This window comes from Hyposmocoma kahamanoa, unplaced genomic scaffold (genome assembly GCF_003589595.1).
Source record: "Hyposmocoma kahamanoa isolate Upper Pololo Valley unplaced genomic scaffold, ASM358959v1 270, whole genome shotgun sequence".
Classification (NCBI taxonomy): domain Eukaryota; kingdom Metazoa; phylum Arthropoda; class Insecta; order Lepidoptera; family Cosmopterigidae; genus Hyposmocoma; species Hyposmocoma kahamanoa.
Window position 1 is genome coordinate 3,023,666 of NW_020653770.1, and position 19,972 is coordinate 3,043,637.

At 36.1% G+C, this 19,972-nt stretch overlaps 1 protein-coding gene across 2 annotated transcripts in view; it reads right to left on the reverse strand.

The window, feature by feature from the left end:
* Window positions 1-2,444: 2,444 nt before the first annotated feature.
* The window catches only part of LOC113229039 (orexin receptor type 1-like), a 288,399-nt gene continuing 270,871 nt past the window's right edge, over window positions 2,445-19,972 (reverse strand). Inside the window, exons 9-10 of one of the 2 annotated variants that reach the window (XM_026462515.1) lie at window positions 7,146-7,163; window positions 2,445-2,958 (exon numbers count right to left, since the gene is read on the reverse strand). In XM_026462515.1, the coding sequence (XP_026318300.1) occupies window positions 2,618-2,958; window positions 7,146-7,163 (359 nt within the window). In that variant the 3' untranslated portion in view covers window positions 2,445-2,617. The remainder of the gene's footprint in view (window positions 2,959-7,145; window positions 7,164-19,972) is intronic. The other variant, XM_026462516.1, reaches the window with a different exon arrangement.

Genomic DNA, 19,972 nt, shown 5'->3' on the forward strand with positions numbered 1-19,972 from the left:
TATCATAAACTCTCTATAATGTGTTCAAAAACCGCAAATTACGACCAGCATAAAGGTAAACTGTTTTGTTAGAACAAATTTCTTATCTGTGAAAATGTTATTATTGCTACTTATTTAACATCGAATTCGATGTATTATTATATTCAAATTTCGAACATCTCTGAAAAACAAAACAAATTGATTGGACTCCATTCTAATATCAGTCGAGATGAAGTTTTATTCGAAATGAAATGTCAATAGCTAACAATTTTGACAATTTCACACGTTATTTGATATCGAACGATATGATAGTTGGGGGCCGACTCTAGTTGTCTATAAATTAAAAATAGAAACTACGGTTGTATGACATGCGTGAGAAAAGTTTTTATTTGCGGCCATTTCGCCAGTCGTAACATGCGGTTCCTGAACACATAACAGAGAGCTTATAATATGTGTGTAAATAAAGCAGTGTATGTACATAATTAGGCATTAAAACGCTTGTGTGTAACAGTCGCATAGACTACTATTATAAATCCTTCATAACGATATTGCATAGTAAGAAATGTTAATTTACCTATTTTTGCCACCAAGCAGTAATGTAAGGGCGTTGAAGGAATTACAGATCTTTGCGATTTAAAGGTCTAAGTGGCACTACAACTGTTATGGACAGGACTGTCGCATACCAGGCGCATGACTTGTTCGTCCCGCCATTTGCTAACATAAAAAAAATAAAAAAAACTGAAGAAATTAAGAGGAATACTAACAGTAAAAATTAATGATTGTAGCTGAAAACCGCATTTATTGCTTAATAAATTGCAGTTAACACAATTTTCAGGATTTTAATTTGTTCATTACTCAAAATCGAATATTTTGCATTGTGTCTCTATCAATCTCAGTGGGCGATATAATAAACATTTTCACGTGAAATTCAAAGTACCGATTTATGCTTTAAATTTATACGACATCGAGTTACGGAAAACAACTCGTTATGCCATATGATTTTATCGTGTTCTTTTTTCGTCCAATATATTTTTTAATCTGTTTAACAACAACAGATAACTTGATCGAATGTGTCAAAAATGGTTACAATAAAAGTTTTTAGTATTATTCGTGTAATTCATATTTCTGCCTTTAACCAAAATATTTGCTGTTTAATCATTTTTAAACCTGCTAACAAACATGGGTTCCAAATCTGCTAATTTGAAAGCACTCATTTCTGTGTCGATAGAGTGTAAATGGCGGGATTTTGTACGTTGGTATTCTGCTAAAAGTTAAGAGCGGCTGGTCAATGCCTAGCCATCGTGCATTGAATGCCATTGCATTTCTTGGAATTCCGATTTTCAATGGCGAGCCTAAGGACTCTAAAATTGAACTTCGACACACGTTATCCGACAATATGCCCGACAAAACTCTGTCATTATGGTTTGGCATTGCCATTGCCATTACCATTGCATCACTGCCATTCCACTGACACTACATTGAGACCCAACTACCATTGCATAATTGCAATACAATCTTAGCGGAGTCTCAATGGAATTACAAAGACGAGCGGTTTCAAAAAAATAGCAGAATTGGGGCCCTTCAATTCTAATGAACTTATAGATATTCCGATTGCATGGGTTTGTACGTAGTTACAAAACTAAGTATATGTAATTTGTTGGACTTGGTGATGGTTGCGAACACAATAAAGATACGGAATTCGTCTTCTGAAGATTATACTGTTTCATTGACTCTTAATCAAACAGATGGAATCGCGGAGTCAATATTAAAGGTAATTTTAAATTAGACTTACTGCCTGTGGCATAAATATTATAATTGTATGATTGCGTCTATTAATTGGTCTCGCATAAAGCCAAGCTTACCTTTTGATTTCAAACTCTGATGATTTCGAATTTCAGAACGAAATGTCAAATTTCCAAAGTTAATATTCGTATTAGACTCTCCGACTTTTAGAGATTGGGTTTAAAAACTGCAACTTTACTTCAGACTGGTTTTCCAGGCAGATGCCCAAGGAGCTGTTGAAACGATGAGCTTTTCCAGTGGTACGCCGTTATGCAGTCTTTTTATCCGTCTGTCTCCAACGGACCCTTGCGATCTTCACCACGTGACGATGCTGCATCTTCCGGCTCGTGATTGTAACTTATAAGAATCTTTCTTCCCTAAATTGGAGCTCATTCTACTTTACAAAGATCTGTATCCAGCGATAAACTAGCAAGATAGTTAATAACGTCGATCTGTGTTTCTACATAAGTTCACATTCAGATTTATTGACTAAATTTACTTTAATAAATGCTTAGTCCTAGTATACCGTATTAATTTTTCTTTTATTTTTAATCTGACAACTATTCAAACTACGATTAAATTTAAATTTAAACCCGTTTTTTTCTTCCTCGCTCATATTAAACAATTCTTTCTCAGCGCTCTCCCTATAGTCTGTATACGTATCACTGTGTCGTTCGTCTACGTTCTTGTGATTAAGTTCACATATCGCCCCACTAGGCCCTTCACCCTTAAAACAATCATAATAAGGTTTACAATGTATACTATTAGTACTTCTTGCTATATAAGTTTCGATACCATCATTACGTTTCCTCATATCTGAGTTGTAGCAGACGTAGAAGTTATCCTTGCCTAATTGTCAATCCTTACCCATATCGGTTGTTAGAGTAAATCTAGTTGCTGATTCACTTATGGAGTCGTCTCTGATTTTTGGCCGTCGGTTACCATTTATCTGTTCAATGAACGACGTGTTTGTTGTTCTTACATACTCCCTGTTGATACTATTATGATTTGATGGCGAGAGATGAGTTAGCCTGTAACTGACGCACGAGTCGTGTCTCTTAACGATGGTCCTTGTGGTACCGGCTCTGGAGCTTCCGATTGGTGCGAAGGAGGTACCGTTTTGGTTTGGCGATGGGGATCCGTGACAGCAGCAGAAGCACTTGAAATAGGATCTGTGGAATTCGCGACGGAATTTGCCTGTAACAAGGGAGAATTCAATTTAGTTTAATAAGTAATGTGATGTCATCGACGCGATGGTAGTTAGGAATCAACGAGAAATCTCGAGTTCTAACTAATATTTCTCGAGTTGGACTATTGGACGTACCATCAGTTTTGAGGGTTCTAAATAGATCAGATTTGAATTTCATGTTGAAACTACGGGTACAGTGCTCCTATTTTCTCAATGTCCCTCGGCAAACTTCGTGTTCCGGCTGTCGTCGGGTTTTATTCAATTGTCCTTTGCCTTTGGTATAGACTAGACGCTATCAGTCGATTTGGAAGTATATACAGTTGCTATTACATTTTTTATTTATTATACAATGGGAGTAAACAAGCACGACAAATAATTTACAGCGTGTACTTGTATTTTTTACAGGAAGCTGATACCTGTTCGAGAAGCGCAGAAAGTGATTATATCATCGATGGCGAACATACTAACATAATAGCTATGTCAGATGAAGACATGCGTTCAGGTACGGACTAAATTGAAATGATTAATAACCGGAAAAACATCCATTTTTAGTTATATATAAGAAGCACACTTTATTTCCTTTATACTTTGTTAATTTGCTTATTGACATGGAGTAAATGTTATTAAATATAGTTCACACGAAAATCAAAACAAAACAACAAGAAAGTACGTTGTTCAAAATTTAAATTATTATAGATTTTAAGCTAAGGCATGGAAATTAGTATTTGTGTGCATTCGGAAATCCGATAATTGCCGAGAGACACTGAGAAAATAGAAGCACTGTACATGGAACTTGTCAACTTTATATCTAATAGTGACGGGCGAAGTGACAATGCCGATCAGGTCTTGGCGGTTTAAAGCTCTTATTGGTACTCCAACTACACTCACAAAGTAAACGTGACCCTTACCACCAGGCATACGCCCTGTCACTTTAAGTTATTAAAAAAAGTTTCACGTCAAAATTAAACGATGATTGGTATCATAAGGGTTAAATTTTTTAACAAGTTTATAACGACAGTTAAGACGTTACTAAGGGTTTATTTATTCCAAGTTAAGCAATATACACTATCGCAGGAAAATGGTGTGAGTAAACTAAAATAGAATTACGTGCAAGAAAATAAAGTCATGCCAATTATAATTGAATGTAAAAATGATTCCACAAATAACATTTATAAACCGTCCATTGAAATCAGAACACATAGAAATAATAAAATTAACTACCAATGGTTTAACACTCGGGGTTCTACGTGAGAGGTCACCTGGCTAATTTCCGGTAGAAGCAATTACTTAAAGGAATGTTTCAAAATAAGTTCAATATACGTAGAACTCATTTAAACTCGCTCTTAAACTTGAAGTGATATCTGTTAAGAAATTTGGTCTACAAATAGCAGAAAAAATATTTTTATTTGGTATGAAGAGATTAATTTACGGTATAATCCCTCTCTTATACTATATGTAATTATGAGGCTTTCGTAATAAATGATAAACAGAGACCAAGTGAGAGAACCATTTAAGGCGTTTCATTGATAATGCAGAATTTTGGTACCAGTAAAAACAGAATACCGGTATACATAAGGAAGTTCTAACTGCCCCCGTGGCCGAACGGTTACCATGCCAGACTGCCATGCAAGAGGTCCTAGGTTCGATTCCCGGGTTGTGAGAAATATTTGTATGGCCTACATTTATTTCTCTCGTGAGTTTGGGTGTAATTTGTGGTTGTCTATGTGTATGTCCGTGGTAACCGCGACTCTGGGTTTTCCTAGTGCAGGGCTATGTTGAGTGTGAGCGTTATTATTATTATATTATTATTTTTGTTACACATCGATACCTCCAATGACCATTACGTCAACATTATTATAAAAAAAGCAAATTTATGAAAAAAAAAATAAAGGAACAAAAAACACAGAAAGACAAAATAAAAACAGAATAGGTCCCAAAATTAACTTAATGTAGCATTCATTTGCGGTGTCGACGTAGAAAAAGAAACTTTTTACGGATCTAAACGGCGTATATTTGTTTTTTCCAACGAATCAACGTTTCGGTCCCAGTACAGGTGCCATGGTCACGGTTGACTGTGATTGAAATAACATTTTTTTGAGATACCAAGTGGTGGTACGAACAAGTCGTGCACCTGGTGGAAAGCGACACGTCTGTCCATAACAGTTGCACTGCCACTCAGAGATTTAAATCGCAAAGATCTGAGAGGCACTCCCACTGCGCCCGTCATCCTGAGACTTAAGAGGACAAGACCCATTAACCTGTAATAGATACGTAGAAGTACTTCCCTGGACGAACCCTTTCACAAGGAGCTCTACTGCTTCTAACAATTAATAACGTTTGTCAGTCGTGCTATGGTACTAGTAAAGGACCTGAAACGTTGCTAATAAATATATAGTAATTTCTATCGCATGGACATGTGATTTATGTTCAATTTTGCATGCGCTGAAACGTTACGTCCTTCGTTTCCACAAAGGGAAGCTAACAAAAATTCATATTTTCAATCATGCATTTGTTTCACAGAACTATTAAGCTATTGCTACACCTAACATAATTATATACTTTTAAGGGCATAGTCATGTGACGATGGGACGTTTTCCATTGTCATCCCGCCTTTTTATCATCTTTGCTCTGGTTCCTGGTCACTTAATTCCAAATGTTTATTTACTCTTGCTCGTTTTTACCACTAATTTTGATCCGTTTACCAGTTTCCGATTTTAATGTGACCTACGTAATATCTTTAAAATCAAGTAACTTAACCGCTCACGCGATACATGCAGCCGTAGACGCATACCACACCTAGAGGTGCCGGTGATGATTTTATACCGATTTATCGGATATCGAAGTTATAACAGGTAAAAGAACTAATACTAATTGCTGTTTCGGTAACTACTCTAGCAAACCATAAAGTTTTTAATGCCTGGATCTGTCATTTAAAAAAAATAAACCACTTCAAAAATACGTCACGACAATCGTGTGTGTTATTGTTTGGGCTGGTGATTTCGGTGTTTATTTATTGAAAACATACCGTAAGTAGCGTTTTTTAAGTTTACCCTGAATATAAATGTTTATAAACTATACTTTAAGGAGTAATTTCATGGTAAACGTTAGAATCACTCAAACGGAATATTATCATATTTACTCAAGTACACCAAAAATTTCATTAGTGCTTTTTAAATGCAGGATTTGCGGTGTATTACTGCATTTTATTTGAGATGTTTTTGTTGTAGTACGGAGGGTATTTATTTAGCAATGCAGAATAATAATTTTTATTTATAAAAACTTGTATTTGAACTGAATGCTTTTCTAATTTGCGAAACCAAATAGCCGCCATTTTGCGGTAGGATGTCTATTATTTGTAAAATACGTCACATTACAATCTACAGGACATGCTTAAGCGGTGCCAGCAGTATGTGACAACCCTTTCAATGGCGCCCGAACATACTTGCGCTATGCAAACAGCTCGTTTTAGTCAGTTTCGCGGTCACGTTAAGCGTTTCATAATTTGATGTCCATTGAAATCGTATAGTAAATAATATAGACTCTAATATAGAGTATCTAACTGGGTGATGAAATATCATAGATTTCTCATAGATGGCGCTACGGCTAACAAGTCGTTGAAAAACCAAATACAAAGATACGACGCAAGCACACAGAAAAATTCGTGAGGTCCGCTGGTTCGTTCCGTGGCTTAGTTGGTATAGCGTCTGGCATGGTCTGCTAGAAGACGTCAGTTTGAATCCGGCCGGATCGAGGGAATTTTTCAGTTCGTTAGTAGTTTTTTAGTACTTGAGTCGGGGCTATCACCACACTAGGGAAACCCTGTGTCGTGGGTGCTATGTATACACATATATACAATCACAAATTACACCCAAACTCACGAGATAAATACATTATATTGTATCGATACAAAGATACAAAGCACTACAGCACGAAGAAAAGTAGTGACATTTTGATGTGACAGTTAAAGGAAACTAATAAACCACAACCCTAAATATTAACTTCACGATCGTGTCGACTGAATACCAATTAGTTTAATATTTATCGCAGGAAATAGAATCAAACTCCGTTTGTACAAAGCGCGTACGCATGACTATGCTCTGAAAAAGTGTAGTGCTCATACAATAAAATTTTGTGACTTGACATTCTAAGGTTTGTGTAGCAATACCTTCTGAAGGCCGGGGGTAGTTATACTGACCTGAAAACCCAGGGAACCCTGCAAGCAAAATAATTAAGTAACGCAATTATGTCTAACAAAATAATGTAGCTGTAAGCATAATGATGTAGTTTAAGAAGACATGTAGTGTAACTCCCGCCTGTTCAACATGTCAATGCCTAGTTGGAGCGTATTGTTATCACATTATTATTTTAGTTGTACTTAGTGGAAAAATTTCCATTTTGTAATAATCTTATTTTTCAGAAAAATAAATGGTTTTCCGGATAATTTTCCAATATTTTTCCTTTAATTACCCACTTTTGACGTTGACACCTGTCAAAAGTTGAAATTACTGGACGAGAACGATGGAGCTATTATAAAGGTTTTTTCCCTGTTGTGAACTCATATTCACTCTCGTTTTTCTTTATATGGCTTTTGACTATACAAGTTTATTTTATAACTTCGAAAGATATTTCCAAACGTTGCACAAAATATAAGCCTTCGAAATTATATATTTCGGGATTTTTTTCAGAATAAAATCCACTATTTGAAAGTTTTCGGAATATTACCCAGTAGTAGTTGTACATACAGATTGCAGGAACATTATTAGAAAAATTAAGGTATTCATATACTCGTGGTACATTGCAATAACTTTTGTCAAATGCAGTACTTACATATTGATCATGGGAGTGTGATTATGAAATTAAATGCAGTTTGTATTTACATACATAACGATGCATTTATAAATCTAAAAATGGTAAATTTGACATAGAAAAATGTTTTGAATATTTTAAACATCGAGCGAATTCTTCTGCAATGAATGGCGCGTGTGACAACCCTTGATGTGCAACTCGAGTGCTCTGCGAGATTATGGGATTGTGTGCGTTCGTACACACGTAGAATCTGCGCTGCTAGGTACTTATCGAGTTACACTAGATGCCTTATTATACTATTATAATGATAGTTTGCAAAATATTATTTGAGCTGATGAATGATATCAACTAAAATGTGTTATATCTATTGTGTGTCAACCTATTAAATGCTGATCAAATGCGTGTTGGGGCCTTGGATATATTTCCGAAGGGTTGTGAACTTTTTTTAAGATACAAGTTTCTTTACGATTTTAGCGAAAATTATTGCTAGTGAACAGTTGCAAATGTACGTTACTTAGGATTCGAAGTCATATAAAGATGACCACAGGGAGAAGAAACCATTGTCTCACTGGGTTCTCTCAGTATAACCCAAACCTTTTAGAGGACAGCTCAGGAGTAGGAATGGGCGTTACAAATCGTATATAGTTATTCAATCTATATATTGTGGTAATATCGAGTATCCGATATCGCGTATCTAAAAAACTATATCTCGATATTGCTCCGAATCACGTATTTTATAGCGACGCTATATCAAGCCGAGAGGTTACCAACACGAAATCATATATTTTCCAAACTATATACCGATATTACTTCGTATCAGATATTCACTGAGTGGATATCAACGCGAAACTATTTTTTGTGCGTCTTCGAAACTGTACACTAACATTGACCTGCATTGCTCTTGTAAAATTATATCCAATATTATACGGTCCGAAATCCGATTTCGAATATTGATATATAGTTTCGATACGGTATTCAAAAAAAGCTATATTACCCATTCCTACTCAGGTGTAAGGTGTATAATTTGTTGGTGATAACGATTTGTTTAATAACTCATTGACTTAGAATAATAACGCATAGAAACCTAGTCCGCACACGCTAAGTGAGGCAAATTGAAGCGCGCCTAATGGGCCTACACGAGTGGGCGGGCCTTCAGTGCTCAAGGTCAACTTGCACCGCGAACAGATCAAGAATTTTAGCTAAAAATGACGAAACGTGCGGTAAATGAGTGTAAAAATACGTCAGTCAAACATAAAATAGATACTAACATCACATTCCACAAGGAAGTAACGCGTTTCAACTTGTATTTTTATATAAATATTCACTAAATCCGAAAATTAACCTACTACTAAAACTAGCCTACATGAATTTGATTTTTGCCTCACTTGTGACAGTTCGTTTGATATGAAACTATCATTCTATGCGTTATTATTCTAAGCTCATTGTTGTTAGTTGTTAAATAAAATATTAGAATATGTTAGTAACACTTTTCCTCACAATAGTCTTAAGACGTGTCATCGGAAGAGAAGCGGGAAAAACTGTTTTGCTAGATCAAATGGTTTAGGGATTTACTATTAAACAACGATCTTACAAAAACTTTACGATATACTTAAGGATATTGTCTAAAGAATGTGCTAATTTGTTACACGATAGGATGTACTTTATACGATCATATAAAGTCTAGAAAAAAGGCTAAACTAACAATAAACTAAAACAAATTACCCACTTAAGAATAAAATATCTAACTTTGCACATAATTTTTACATGGAGATATGGTTTTCAACTGAAGCCCTATAAATATTAAGTTCTCATTTGTCACAAAATTTGCAAATTGCCTACAAGTTTAACGTTGATGGTTTCTGTGCGACGTTGCGTAAGCGCTGCGCTGCGCCAATGCGCAGGTTGCGCGTCAGCCGCCACAGACTACTGAACGTTATGGCTGATAGATGGGACAGTGGTCTCTTAAGGTACTGGTCCTCTCTACATTTAAATTTACGTACTAACATAATTATTTGGTTTTATAATACTAACATAGTTATATAACTTTTGCATCACTAAAATTCTATGGATCTTTGTGTTATCTGAAATAAACTCATTTTATTTTATGTATTTAACATGACGCGCCGCCCGCTGCCCCGTAAGCCACCATCGGGCGTTTGTCGACCTCGGATCTGTGTCACATTTTCTCCGCATATAGGGCTGGCAAGATAGGTTGCGACTTGCGTGAGAGCGACTAAAAGCGTGAGATACTGCTATACTTCCATAGATAATAGCAATATCTCGCGCTTCTTTGGTGCTATCACACAAGTCGCACCCTATCTTGCTAGCTCTACTGTCCTTATTTTATTTATATTAATTTACGGGACGCGAGGTAGCAATTTAGTAGCAGTAAAACTCCCTGTGAAAGAGTTCGTCCAGGGAAATACTACCACCTTATCTATTTCTGCCGTCAAGCAGTAATATCAGCATTGCTGTGTTCCGGTTTTGAAGGGCAAGGTGTTGGTGAAATTACAGACACATGGGACTTGTCAACTTATGTCTCAGGGTGACGGGCGCAGTGGCGGTGCGCCTCAGATCTTTGTGATTTAAAACTCTGAGTGGCACTGCAACTGTTATGGACAGGCGTGTCGCTTACCATCAGACGCACGACTTGTTCGTCCCGTCACTTGGTAATGCTCACATCGTAGCGTGTTACATTACGCTTAAATGATCCAGTCAGTCTCCTTTTTTTGCCTTCAGGCAACAGCCGATTATACGTTCCTAACGGCCTATTTATATGTATATTCCACAAAACCATTAAGCAGCCAGTCTAGTGAAAAGTGCGAAATTTGCAACGTTCATCTGCACTTAAGCCAGTATTACAATAAGTTTCTTTAAGATTCCTTACTAGCCGCTCACGCGATACATGCAGCCGCAGACGCATACCACACCTAGAGGTGCCGGTGATGATTTTATACCGATTTATCCGGATATCGAAGTTATAACAGGTAAAAGAACTAATATTAATTGCTATGTCGGTAACTACTCTAGCAAACCATAAAGTTTTTAATGCCTGGGTCTGTCATTTAAAAAAAAAAAACTACTTCAAAAATACGTCACGACAATCGTGTGTGTTCTTGTTTGGGCTGGTGATTTCGGTGTTTATTTATTGAAAACATACCGTAAGTAGCGATTTTTAAGTTTACCATGAATATAGATTTTAAAAACTATACTTTAAGGAGTAATTTCATGGTAAACGTTAGAACCACTCAAACGGAATATTATCATATTTATCCAAGTACACTGCATTTTATTTGAGATGTTTTTGTTGGTAGTACGGGGGGTATTTATTTAGCAATGCAGAACAATAATTTTTATTTATAAAAACTTGTATTTAAACTGAATCCTTTTCTAATTTGCGAAACCAAATAGCCGCCATTTTGCGGTAGGAGGAGCGCATCGCGTGAGCGGCTAAACGGCAATGCAACAGGATGCAACGTTCAGCCAAGGCCGTTAAATGAGCTAATTCAATGCACGTGTGGTGGGGGTATTGGCCCGAAAATTCAGAAATTGTTCTAATTAGCGAATTGTCTTTATCAATCGTCTGAAGACACTCCATAATGGATTGTCTCTATTTATACGACGCCAATTATGGCTTAGCTTAATGGAATGGCCCGTCGATTGTCCCCGTGTAAACAGTCCTTAATTTTGTAGAGAAAATGGCAGTCCATAAAATCTATGGGGTCAAAAGCATTTTAAGCTTGACATATAAGATTTAGAGAGTTAATGTAGCAGTAGAGCTTTTTCTTGAGATCTAGATTTTAGATTTTTTATTAAATTTTGTAAAGTATAAGTTAAGATAACATTTGCCCATTATGATATACGGAGTCGAAACGTGTCTTTACTATTTGCAGTCTAACTGCAGTTTGTGGTGTGTATTGCTTAGTAAGCAATTAAGTTTACATTTTGTTTTAAATTGTATTTTTTGTCACTTATATTCTGGATACCGAATAATAAACATTTTTGTAATAATAATAATAATAATAATATATTTATTTTCTCTCCACAAACATAACAACTGAACCTGAATCAAAGTAAGATAGACAAAAATTGTGTTTATTTATTATGTTAGCAAAAGACTGATACCTAAACTAAGCAGAAGCTTGTAATATAGGATACTAGCTCTCACCCCAGACAACTTTCCAACTTTCTCTTTCTCTTATTTGCTTATTGCAGAGGTTAAAATCAAGTTTATGGTTATACAATAATGAAAAAGAAAACAAAATTTCAATGTATGAACTAACTAAACTAACAACATAACAAATTTGAAAGTTTATAAACAATGTGTGTGTGTGTGTGTGTGTGTATGTGTGTGTGTGTGTGTGTGTGTGTGTGTGTGTGTGTGCGTGTGTAAGTGTGTGTGTGCGCGTGTGCGCGTGTGCGTGTGTGTGTATGTGTGTGGTAAATGTTTGTGAGTAAAGGGTTCGAAGTTCTAGCGCTATTGTGTTCGGAACTAGTAAAGAATATTCGATTGGTAGACACAGAAGAATTAATGTGTTTCACTCTATCATCAACGTCCATCCTTGACAAATGGCGACCCATACCAGCGAACTTATCTTTTGCGAATGATTTTGAATAACAGTCCATGAGTTAAAGTAACCGAGAGCTAGGAACGAGCTTAGTTAGAAATTGATCTGAAGGACAAGATACAAAATGAATGACCTCATGATTGTTTTGCCACTTTAGGGCAACACAAAAACAGACACACAATCTGTCAGATCGAAGGCATTTTTATTTATTTATTTAAACTTTATTGTACAATACACTGAAGTACAAATGGCGGACTTAATGCCATAAGGCATTCTCTACCAGTCAACCATTGGGCCAAACGGAAAAAAAACCACAATAGGTTGGTGCTACACATAAACAAGAAGAACAATATACTAGAAAACTAATCGAAAATTTGTATGGTATAAATAAATAACACACATTTAACATACTTATTATACATACATAATAAACTTACATATATAAATATTATAATAACAAATAATATGATATATGTACCCAAAGCAACATTATACAGTGTCTTAATTTTGACAATTGTCAAACAGATGCTTGCGCAACATGCGAGAGACAATTTGGTCTGAGCTTGTCTTACATGGAGAGGGAGCGCGTTCCAAAGACGAATTGCATGAAGGGTAAAAGAATTAGACCAAAAAGCGACGAGAAGGAATAGAAAGCTTAAGACTACGGGAAGATCGATATTCGCAACCCGGCCGAGCGTTTTGAAATTGAAATGAACATTTAAGATAATCAGGCGCAGCCGGATCGAACAAGATGGAGAAAACAGTGGTTAAAATTCTTAAGGACCTGCGATCACGGATGGGAAGCCAATTTAGTTGACGACGAAAAGCAGAGATGTGGTCAAACTTCCGCAGACCAAAAATAAACCTAATGCAGTTGTTAAAAAGACGATCTAATCTATTCAAAAAGACTTGAGAGATATTACTGTAACACACGTCAGCATAATCAATCACAGGCAATACTAGACCTTGAACAAGGAGAGTATTGGTTTTAATTGGAAGAAAGTTCTTAAACCTGTATAGAGCTCTTAGTGTGTCTGTAACCCTACGACAAACTTCAAACACCTGGGAATTCCACGTAAGGCCTGTGTCAATAACCGCTCACGCGATGCGCTCCTCCTACCGCAAAATGGCGGCTATTTGGTTTCGCAAAATAGAAAAGGATTGAGTTTAAATATAAGTTTTTATAAATAAAAATTATTATTCTGCATTGCTAAATAAATACCCTCCGTACTACCAACAAAAACATCTCAAATAAAATGCAGTAATACACCGCCAATCCTGCACTTAAAAAGCACTGAATGAAATTTTTGGTGTATTTATTTATTTATTTATAAGAAGAACACAAACAGTTACATATTAAACAAGAAAATATAACAAACATTGATAAGAATAAATAACTAAATATGAACCAACAACATGTTCCACAAATGATTAACAAATTATTCTATCGCGTGACACATGCGCGCAGGCCGATGGAATAATATTTAAAAATGAAAATAAAAATTTTTCGTCCATTACAGAAACTTAAACTAAACAATTAACAGATATAACAACATAACAATAATATTAATAAATAAATAGCCGCATACAAACATATCAACATATACAACATACATATACTACTTAGACTTAAATATATGCAGAAACATATAAGTGTACATACATTGTATATATATATGTATATGTATATATATATATATATATATATATATATACATATATAGTCATATAAAATTAATAATATATAAAATATAATCCATAATCAGGAGGAACTACTATTCAGTATGGCAAAAACTTCACGTTTGTACCTGTAAAGCGGTGTACTAAATATATCCACATCAGAGAAACTGACATTATAACTAGAACACATCCTATAGACCGGAGAGCGTTTGCCAGCATTAGTACGACAAAATGGGCGTGAGAAAAGGACTTTATATCTAGGTGTACGCACGGGTACTTTGTATTTAATTTTGGAAACTGTACTGTGTACTTGGATAAATATGATAATATTCGAGCGGTTCTAACGTTTACCATGAAATTACTCCTTAAAGTATAGTTTATAAACATTTATATTCAGGGTAAACTAAAAAAACGCTACTTACGGTATGTTTTCAATAAATAAACACCGAAATCACCAGCCCAAACAATAACACACACGATTGTCGTGACGTATTTTTGAAGTTGTTTATTTTTTTTAAATGACAGACCCAGGCATTAAAAACTTTATGGTTTGCTAGAGTAGTTACCGACAATTAATATTAGTTCTTTTACCTGTTATAACCTCGATATCCGATAAATCGGTATAAAATCATCACCGGCACCTCTAGGTGTGGTATGCGTCTACGGCTGCATATATCGCGTGAGCGGATAATAAGCCCCAGGTTCTTTACCTGATTTGACAGAGGAATCACTACGTTCTCAAACATTATTGGTGGCACGCACGACATATCACAAGACGAAAAAAGGCGTGAGCTTCCAAGGATAATGGCTTGACTCTTGGAAGGGTTGACATTGATACCAAACCTTTGGGACCAAACCGAGCCGCGATGAAGGTCATCATTAATTAATACAATTGCATCACTGATGCCACCGACATTAACCTCGGTATAAAGCTGCAAGTCGTCGGCATACAGGTGGTAAGAACATTTGATGCTTGACGTAATCAGATTTATGAAAATAGAAAACAAGAGAGGAGAGAGAATTCCGCCCTGAAGTACCCCGGAAGTGAGTTTATACCATTCTGAGAACGAGCGATCAGTACGAATCGTTTGTTGGCGATCGCGGAGATAAGAAGAGAACCATTGAGCTGCCGTTGAAGAGATTTTTGATTTTTCTTTGTGTACAATCATTGATAATAATAATTGTCTCAAACTAGTGGAACAATTTCTCAAAAACTTAAATAAACATCATGGTGATATCACTACATTTCTGTACACAGAAGTATAATAAGTTTCAAAATAAATAGGCGTATTTTTGCTAATTAAATTATCAAATATGACGCAATACAAACGCTCTCCTGCCTCATGATTGATTAAATTGCCCTAAAGATCTTCCAACCGGTCCATAAACCTTTATTAAAAAAATGTTTGGTTAACATATAAACAGTATTTGGCCACTTCTATTTCTTTGGTTTTTTGGTGGTGGTACCTTTGGTGATGGTGTGGTGATGGTGGTACCTTTGTCTACGCGAAAAATGGGTGAAAATTAAAAGTTTTTTTTTGACATGGATTGTTAACAAAACATACATTAAATATTGATTGAGTTTCATTATTTTATTGACTCGTAGAAAAAGTATTGTCTTCTTAGGCTACTCGGCAAGTTCTCGTGGCCTAAACACGTTACTCGACCCTAACTATGCAATGATTGCATAAAGTGTAGCGCTTAGAATAATAACGCATAGAAACCTAGTCCGCACACGCTAAGTGAGGCAAATTGAAGCGCGCCAAAAGGGCCTACACGAGCGGGCGGGCCTTAAGCGCTCAAGGTTAACTTGCACCGCGAACAGCTCAAGAATTTTAGCTAAAAATGACGAAATGAGTGTATACATACGGCAGACAAACATAAAATAGATACTAACATCACATTTCACAAGGAAGTAACGCGTTTCAACTTATATTTTTATATAAATATTCACTAAAACCGATAATTAACCTACTACTAAAACTAGCCTACATGAATTTGATTTTTGCCTCACTTGTGACAGTTCGTTTGATATGAAACTATCATTCTATGCGTTATTATTCTAAGCGTCCCGGCCTTCGCGTCTAAACGGCCTTCCAGTGTTTACGCTAATAATAAACAACCTGGCCATTTATAAGTATTTCTTTTGTATGATATATTTTTGTTATTTTATTATTCTTCTCACTTTATGCAGTAAATTCTTCGTGTATGTTACCTAAAATATAATTGTGCTTATTCTGCGTATTTGACTGTACGAAACTTATAAATTAATACGTTGTTCCACTGGGTTACACCCGCATATTTCATAGTAAGATTTTTAGAAAAAAAACCTCTTCTGATGGCACTGCGTGCGGCCATTAGCACGCAACGCTATCAGAAGTATTTGTTCTAATGGCTGGTTTCCGGGCTTGATGTGAACACTAAAGAAAATTTAAGATCTTTTCGCATGCCAGACGCAGTTTACAGTCTAAGATTATGTATAATGATTTTTACTTGCTTTACCTTCAAATCGATATTTTATTTAATGATATTTTAGTCATTATTCTTACAAAGATCGAAAAGCAAAGAAACATTCCTTCGATCCCACTGGACACGATTCAGTGTCTGTTGCCGCACCTTGGCTATAATAATGATATCAAACTCTTAATAGATAATAAAAATCTTAATAAACACATCATGATATTTAAAATTAATATTGTTGAATCATTGACTTACAAATAAATGGACGACGGGTCTAATACAAAAACCACGAAAAAAATGTCCCAAGTCAATCTATTTAAACGTAGTGACATGTAAAGGAATATGAAAAAGCTAAAACGTTGAATTTAAATTGTAATGTCATCGCAGTACTGTCTAATTTTGCTTGCTTCGCTGTCAGTCGAACAAACGAAGACTAGATCGTGAATGACGCTCTGTATACGATTTTAACGCCCTATAAGTTCGGACACTTTTTAGCGCGGACCCGACGTCCATATAATTGTAAGCCAATGTATTGAATGTATTTTATACGCGCCAACGACGCGCAGATGTCGCGCGTTAACGCTATTCAAACGCGATGCAATCGCAGCGATTAAACTTTTGCACACGTTCACAAATTCAGTGGCGCAGAAAACAGTCAACTTGCTATAGCCGTGCGTATGTATCGTGCATTTTAATAAGAGATAGTTTTAATTCTAGTTTTGTTTCGTAATTTCAGGTAGTTCTTGAAATGAAGCAACTAAAAAAATGATATCTTCAACATGAAATTCTAAGTGTAAACTCCAGTGGAGTATACAAGCTTCTTTTTTGCAACGCGATGTTTGCACGCGTTTGAATCGATTCAAATGCATATAAAACGCGCAACAGATGCGCGCGAGAAGCGCGATACTCGTCAGTATCGCGTTTTATTTGAATCGATACAAAAGCAACAATCTGTTTTTGGGCCTCTATGGCGTCATCGACTGGTATAAAATATACCGTGTGCACAGACTCTTACTCCACTAGTTTCTTATAATTATTAATACAAAGATCGAACACAAAGAGAAATTCCTTCGATGTGACAGGACACGAACTCGCGTCTGTCAAGGGATTTTTCTTTGTGTTAGATCTTTGTATTAATAATTGTTGATATTTTAGTTGTTACTAAGAGCCGATTGGCGAAAAAACACTTATCCGGTCTGAACCGGACTATGTATGACCTACTCTATGGAAGAGACTCGTGCCTACGATTTACGTTTTTGTTATTTGTTATTATAACAAAACTTTGGCAACCGCTGAAGTGTGAACGTGAGCCGAATTACTTTTTCGCTCAACAAATATTTGTTTAGCCGTAATTAGATTGATCGCACACACGTATTGTCCTTAATGTGGCGTATTAATTTCAGAGCCACAATTATACTGAGTACGTCCGCAGTTAATGTAATTAACAACTTTTTGTTGCGATTTTGTTACCAAAAATGGTGTTACAATAATGCTTCAAGGGATTGAGGCACAGGCCCGTTACTTTCTACATCATCATTATCATCAAACTTAAGAGTTATAACTCTTGTCGATGAAGCATCTTGCAGTCATCTTTCTTATAAGCCAGCTCCTTGACCTCCTTACATGACACGATACTAGCCTTTTCCTTTATTTGGTCTACGTAACTGCGCCTAGATCGACCTCTTCCCTCCAAAATGGTCTTAAAGAAGTTGTAGTGTCATATCAAATATCCAATCATTTTCCCGCGTCTATACTCTATAGTATTCAGGATCGTTATTTTCTCGTTTACCAATCTCAATACTTCCTCATTGGTTTTCTTTTCTATCCAACTTATGCCCTTCATTCTCCTTCAGCACCATATCTCAAAATCTTCTAATCTATCCCTATATCTTTGTGCCAGTCCATGTTTCACATCCATAAAGTGCAATACTCCAAATGTACACCCTAATTAGATGTTTCTTGCTCTTGCATGACAAGCTGTGTGATTTTAACAGCTGTTTTCGATCCTTGGAGTATACGAGAAGGGCACTATAACCTGTGCAAGCAAGCCCGCATAGTCATGTCCTGACCCCAGATCAGCACGTTTGCACGATTGTCAAATATTAAAGTAATAGGTGACACGCTACTACAGCCGATAATAATGGGCAAAGTGCAGGGAAAGAGACGCGCTGGGCGAAGAAAGAAATCGTGGCTGCGAACATCCAGGAGTGGTCCGGCTTTGCCTCCGTCGAACAGCTGTTCCGGTTGGCTGCTGATGGATATAGATACAGGAAGTTGACGGCCAACCTTCAAGCTTGAAGAGGCACTCTAAGAAGAAGAAGAAAGTAATAGGTACGAGGTTTTAAGACCTGATTATGTAATGATTGCGTACAATAATTATTCTGCGAGTAAATTAAAATAATAAAATACAACTATATATTTAATATCTATTTTGTTAACAATCCACGACAACAAACTCAAACTAATGCCAAAAAAATGCTACAAAACAAAAAAATAAAGAGATAGTATTGACGTATCCGTGATTGGCCAAGTATCGCTTAGTTTTTAACCAATCAGGAGGCAGGAGAGAGTTTGAGTATCGTCATATTTAATATTTTATATTGTTTTTAAATAGTTATTTTTTGCTAAATACGTTTTTGTTATGTAACATTTTGAGATATTATTTATGAAAGTAATTTGAATTTTAATAATTTCACAAACATAGTGCAGTTATAGTTATTCTATTCAGGAACACAATGACGCATATACAGAGCTCCTTGTGAAAGTGTTCGTCCAGGGATGCACTGCCATCTTACCTATTTCTGCCGCCAAGTAGTAATGTGCGCATTATTGCGTTCCGGTTTTGAAGAGTAGGGGTGCTGATGAAATTACAGGCACATGGGATGTCAATTTATGTCTCAGGGTGTCGGGCGCAGTTGCAGTGCCCCTTAGATCCTTGTGAATTAAAGCTCTGAGTGGCATAGCAACTGTTATGTACAGGCGTGTCGCATATCGCCAGGCCCACGACTTATTCGTCCCGTTACTTGGAATTATAAAAAAAAAAATAAAAAAAAGTAATAGAGGACTTAGGAGTCCAAAACAAAAGTCAATATTTGTTCGTTACGTAACCGTAATGGCGTCATACAAGCTATCATACCAGTGATTGTTTCGGATAAAAAGGGCGGAGCTGACCGCAATTAAATTGAACCATTAACATCTCTGGTGTTAATTAATATACCAAAGAACGAATTTCATAGGAGTTGATTGTACCATAAAGCGGTGATAGCCCTGTGGGGGAAAGATCGCATTTCAGTTGAAAGTTCGACGTTTCTAGATAGCGTATATATATGAATATTTATAGTACCGGCCCGCTATAATATTGGCCGTTTTGACCTTTGTCTGCTCATCAAGTTTCGTATTAATTCATAACTACGTTTAAGGAGCTAATTGATGTACATTGTTGTCAACAGTGATGTGCAGTAAAATTTATGTTTTTATAATTTTACGACACAACTCGGCATTTGTTTTT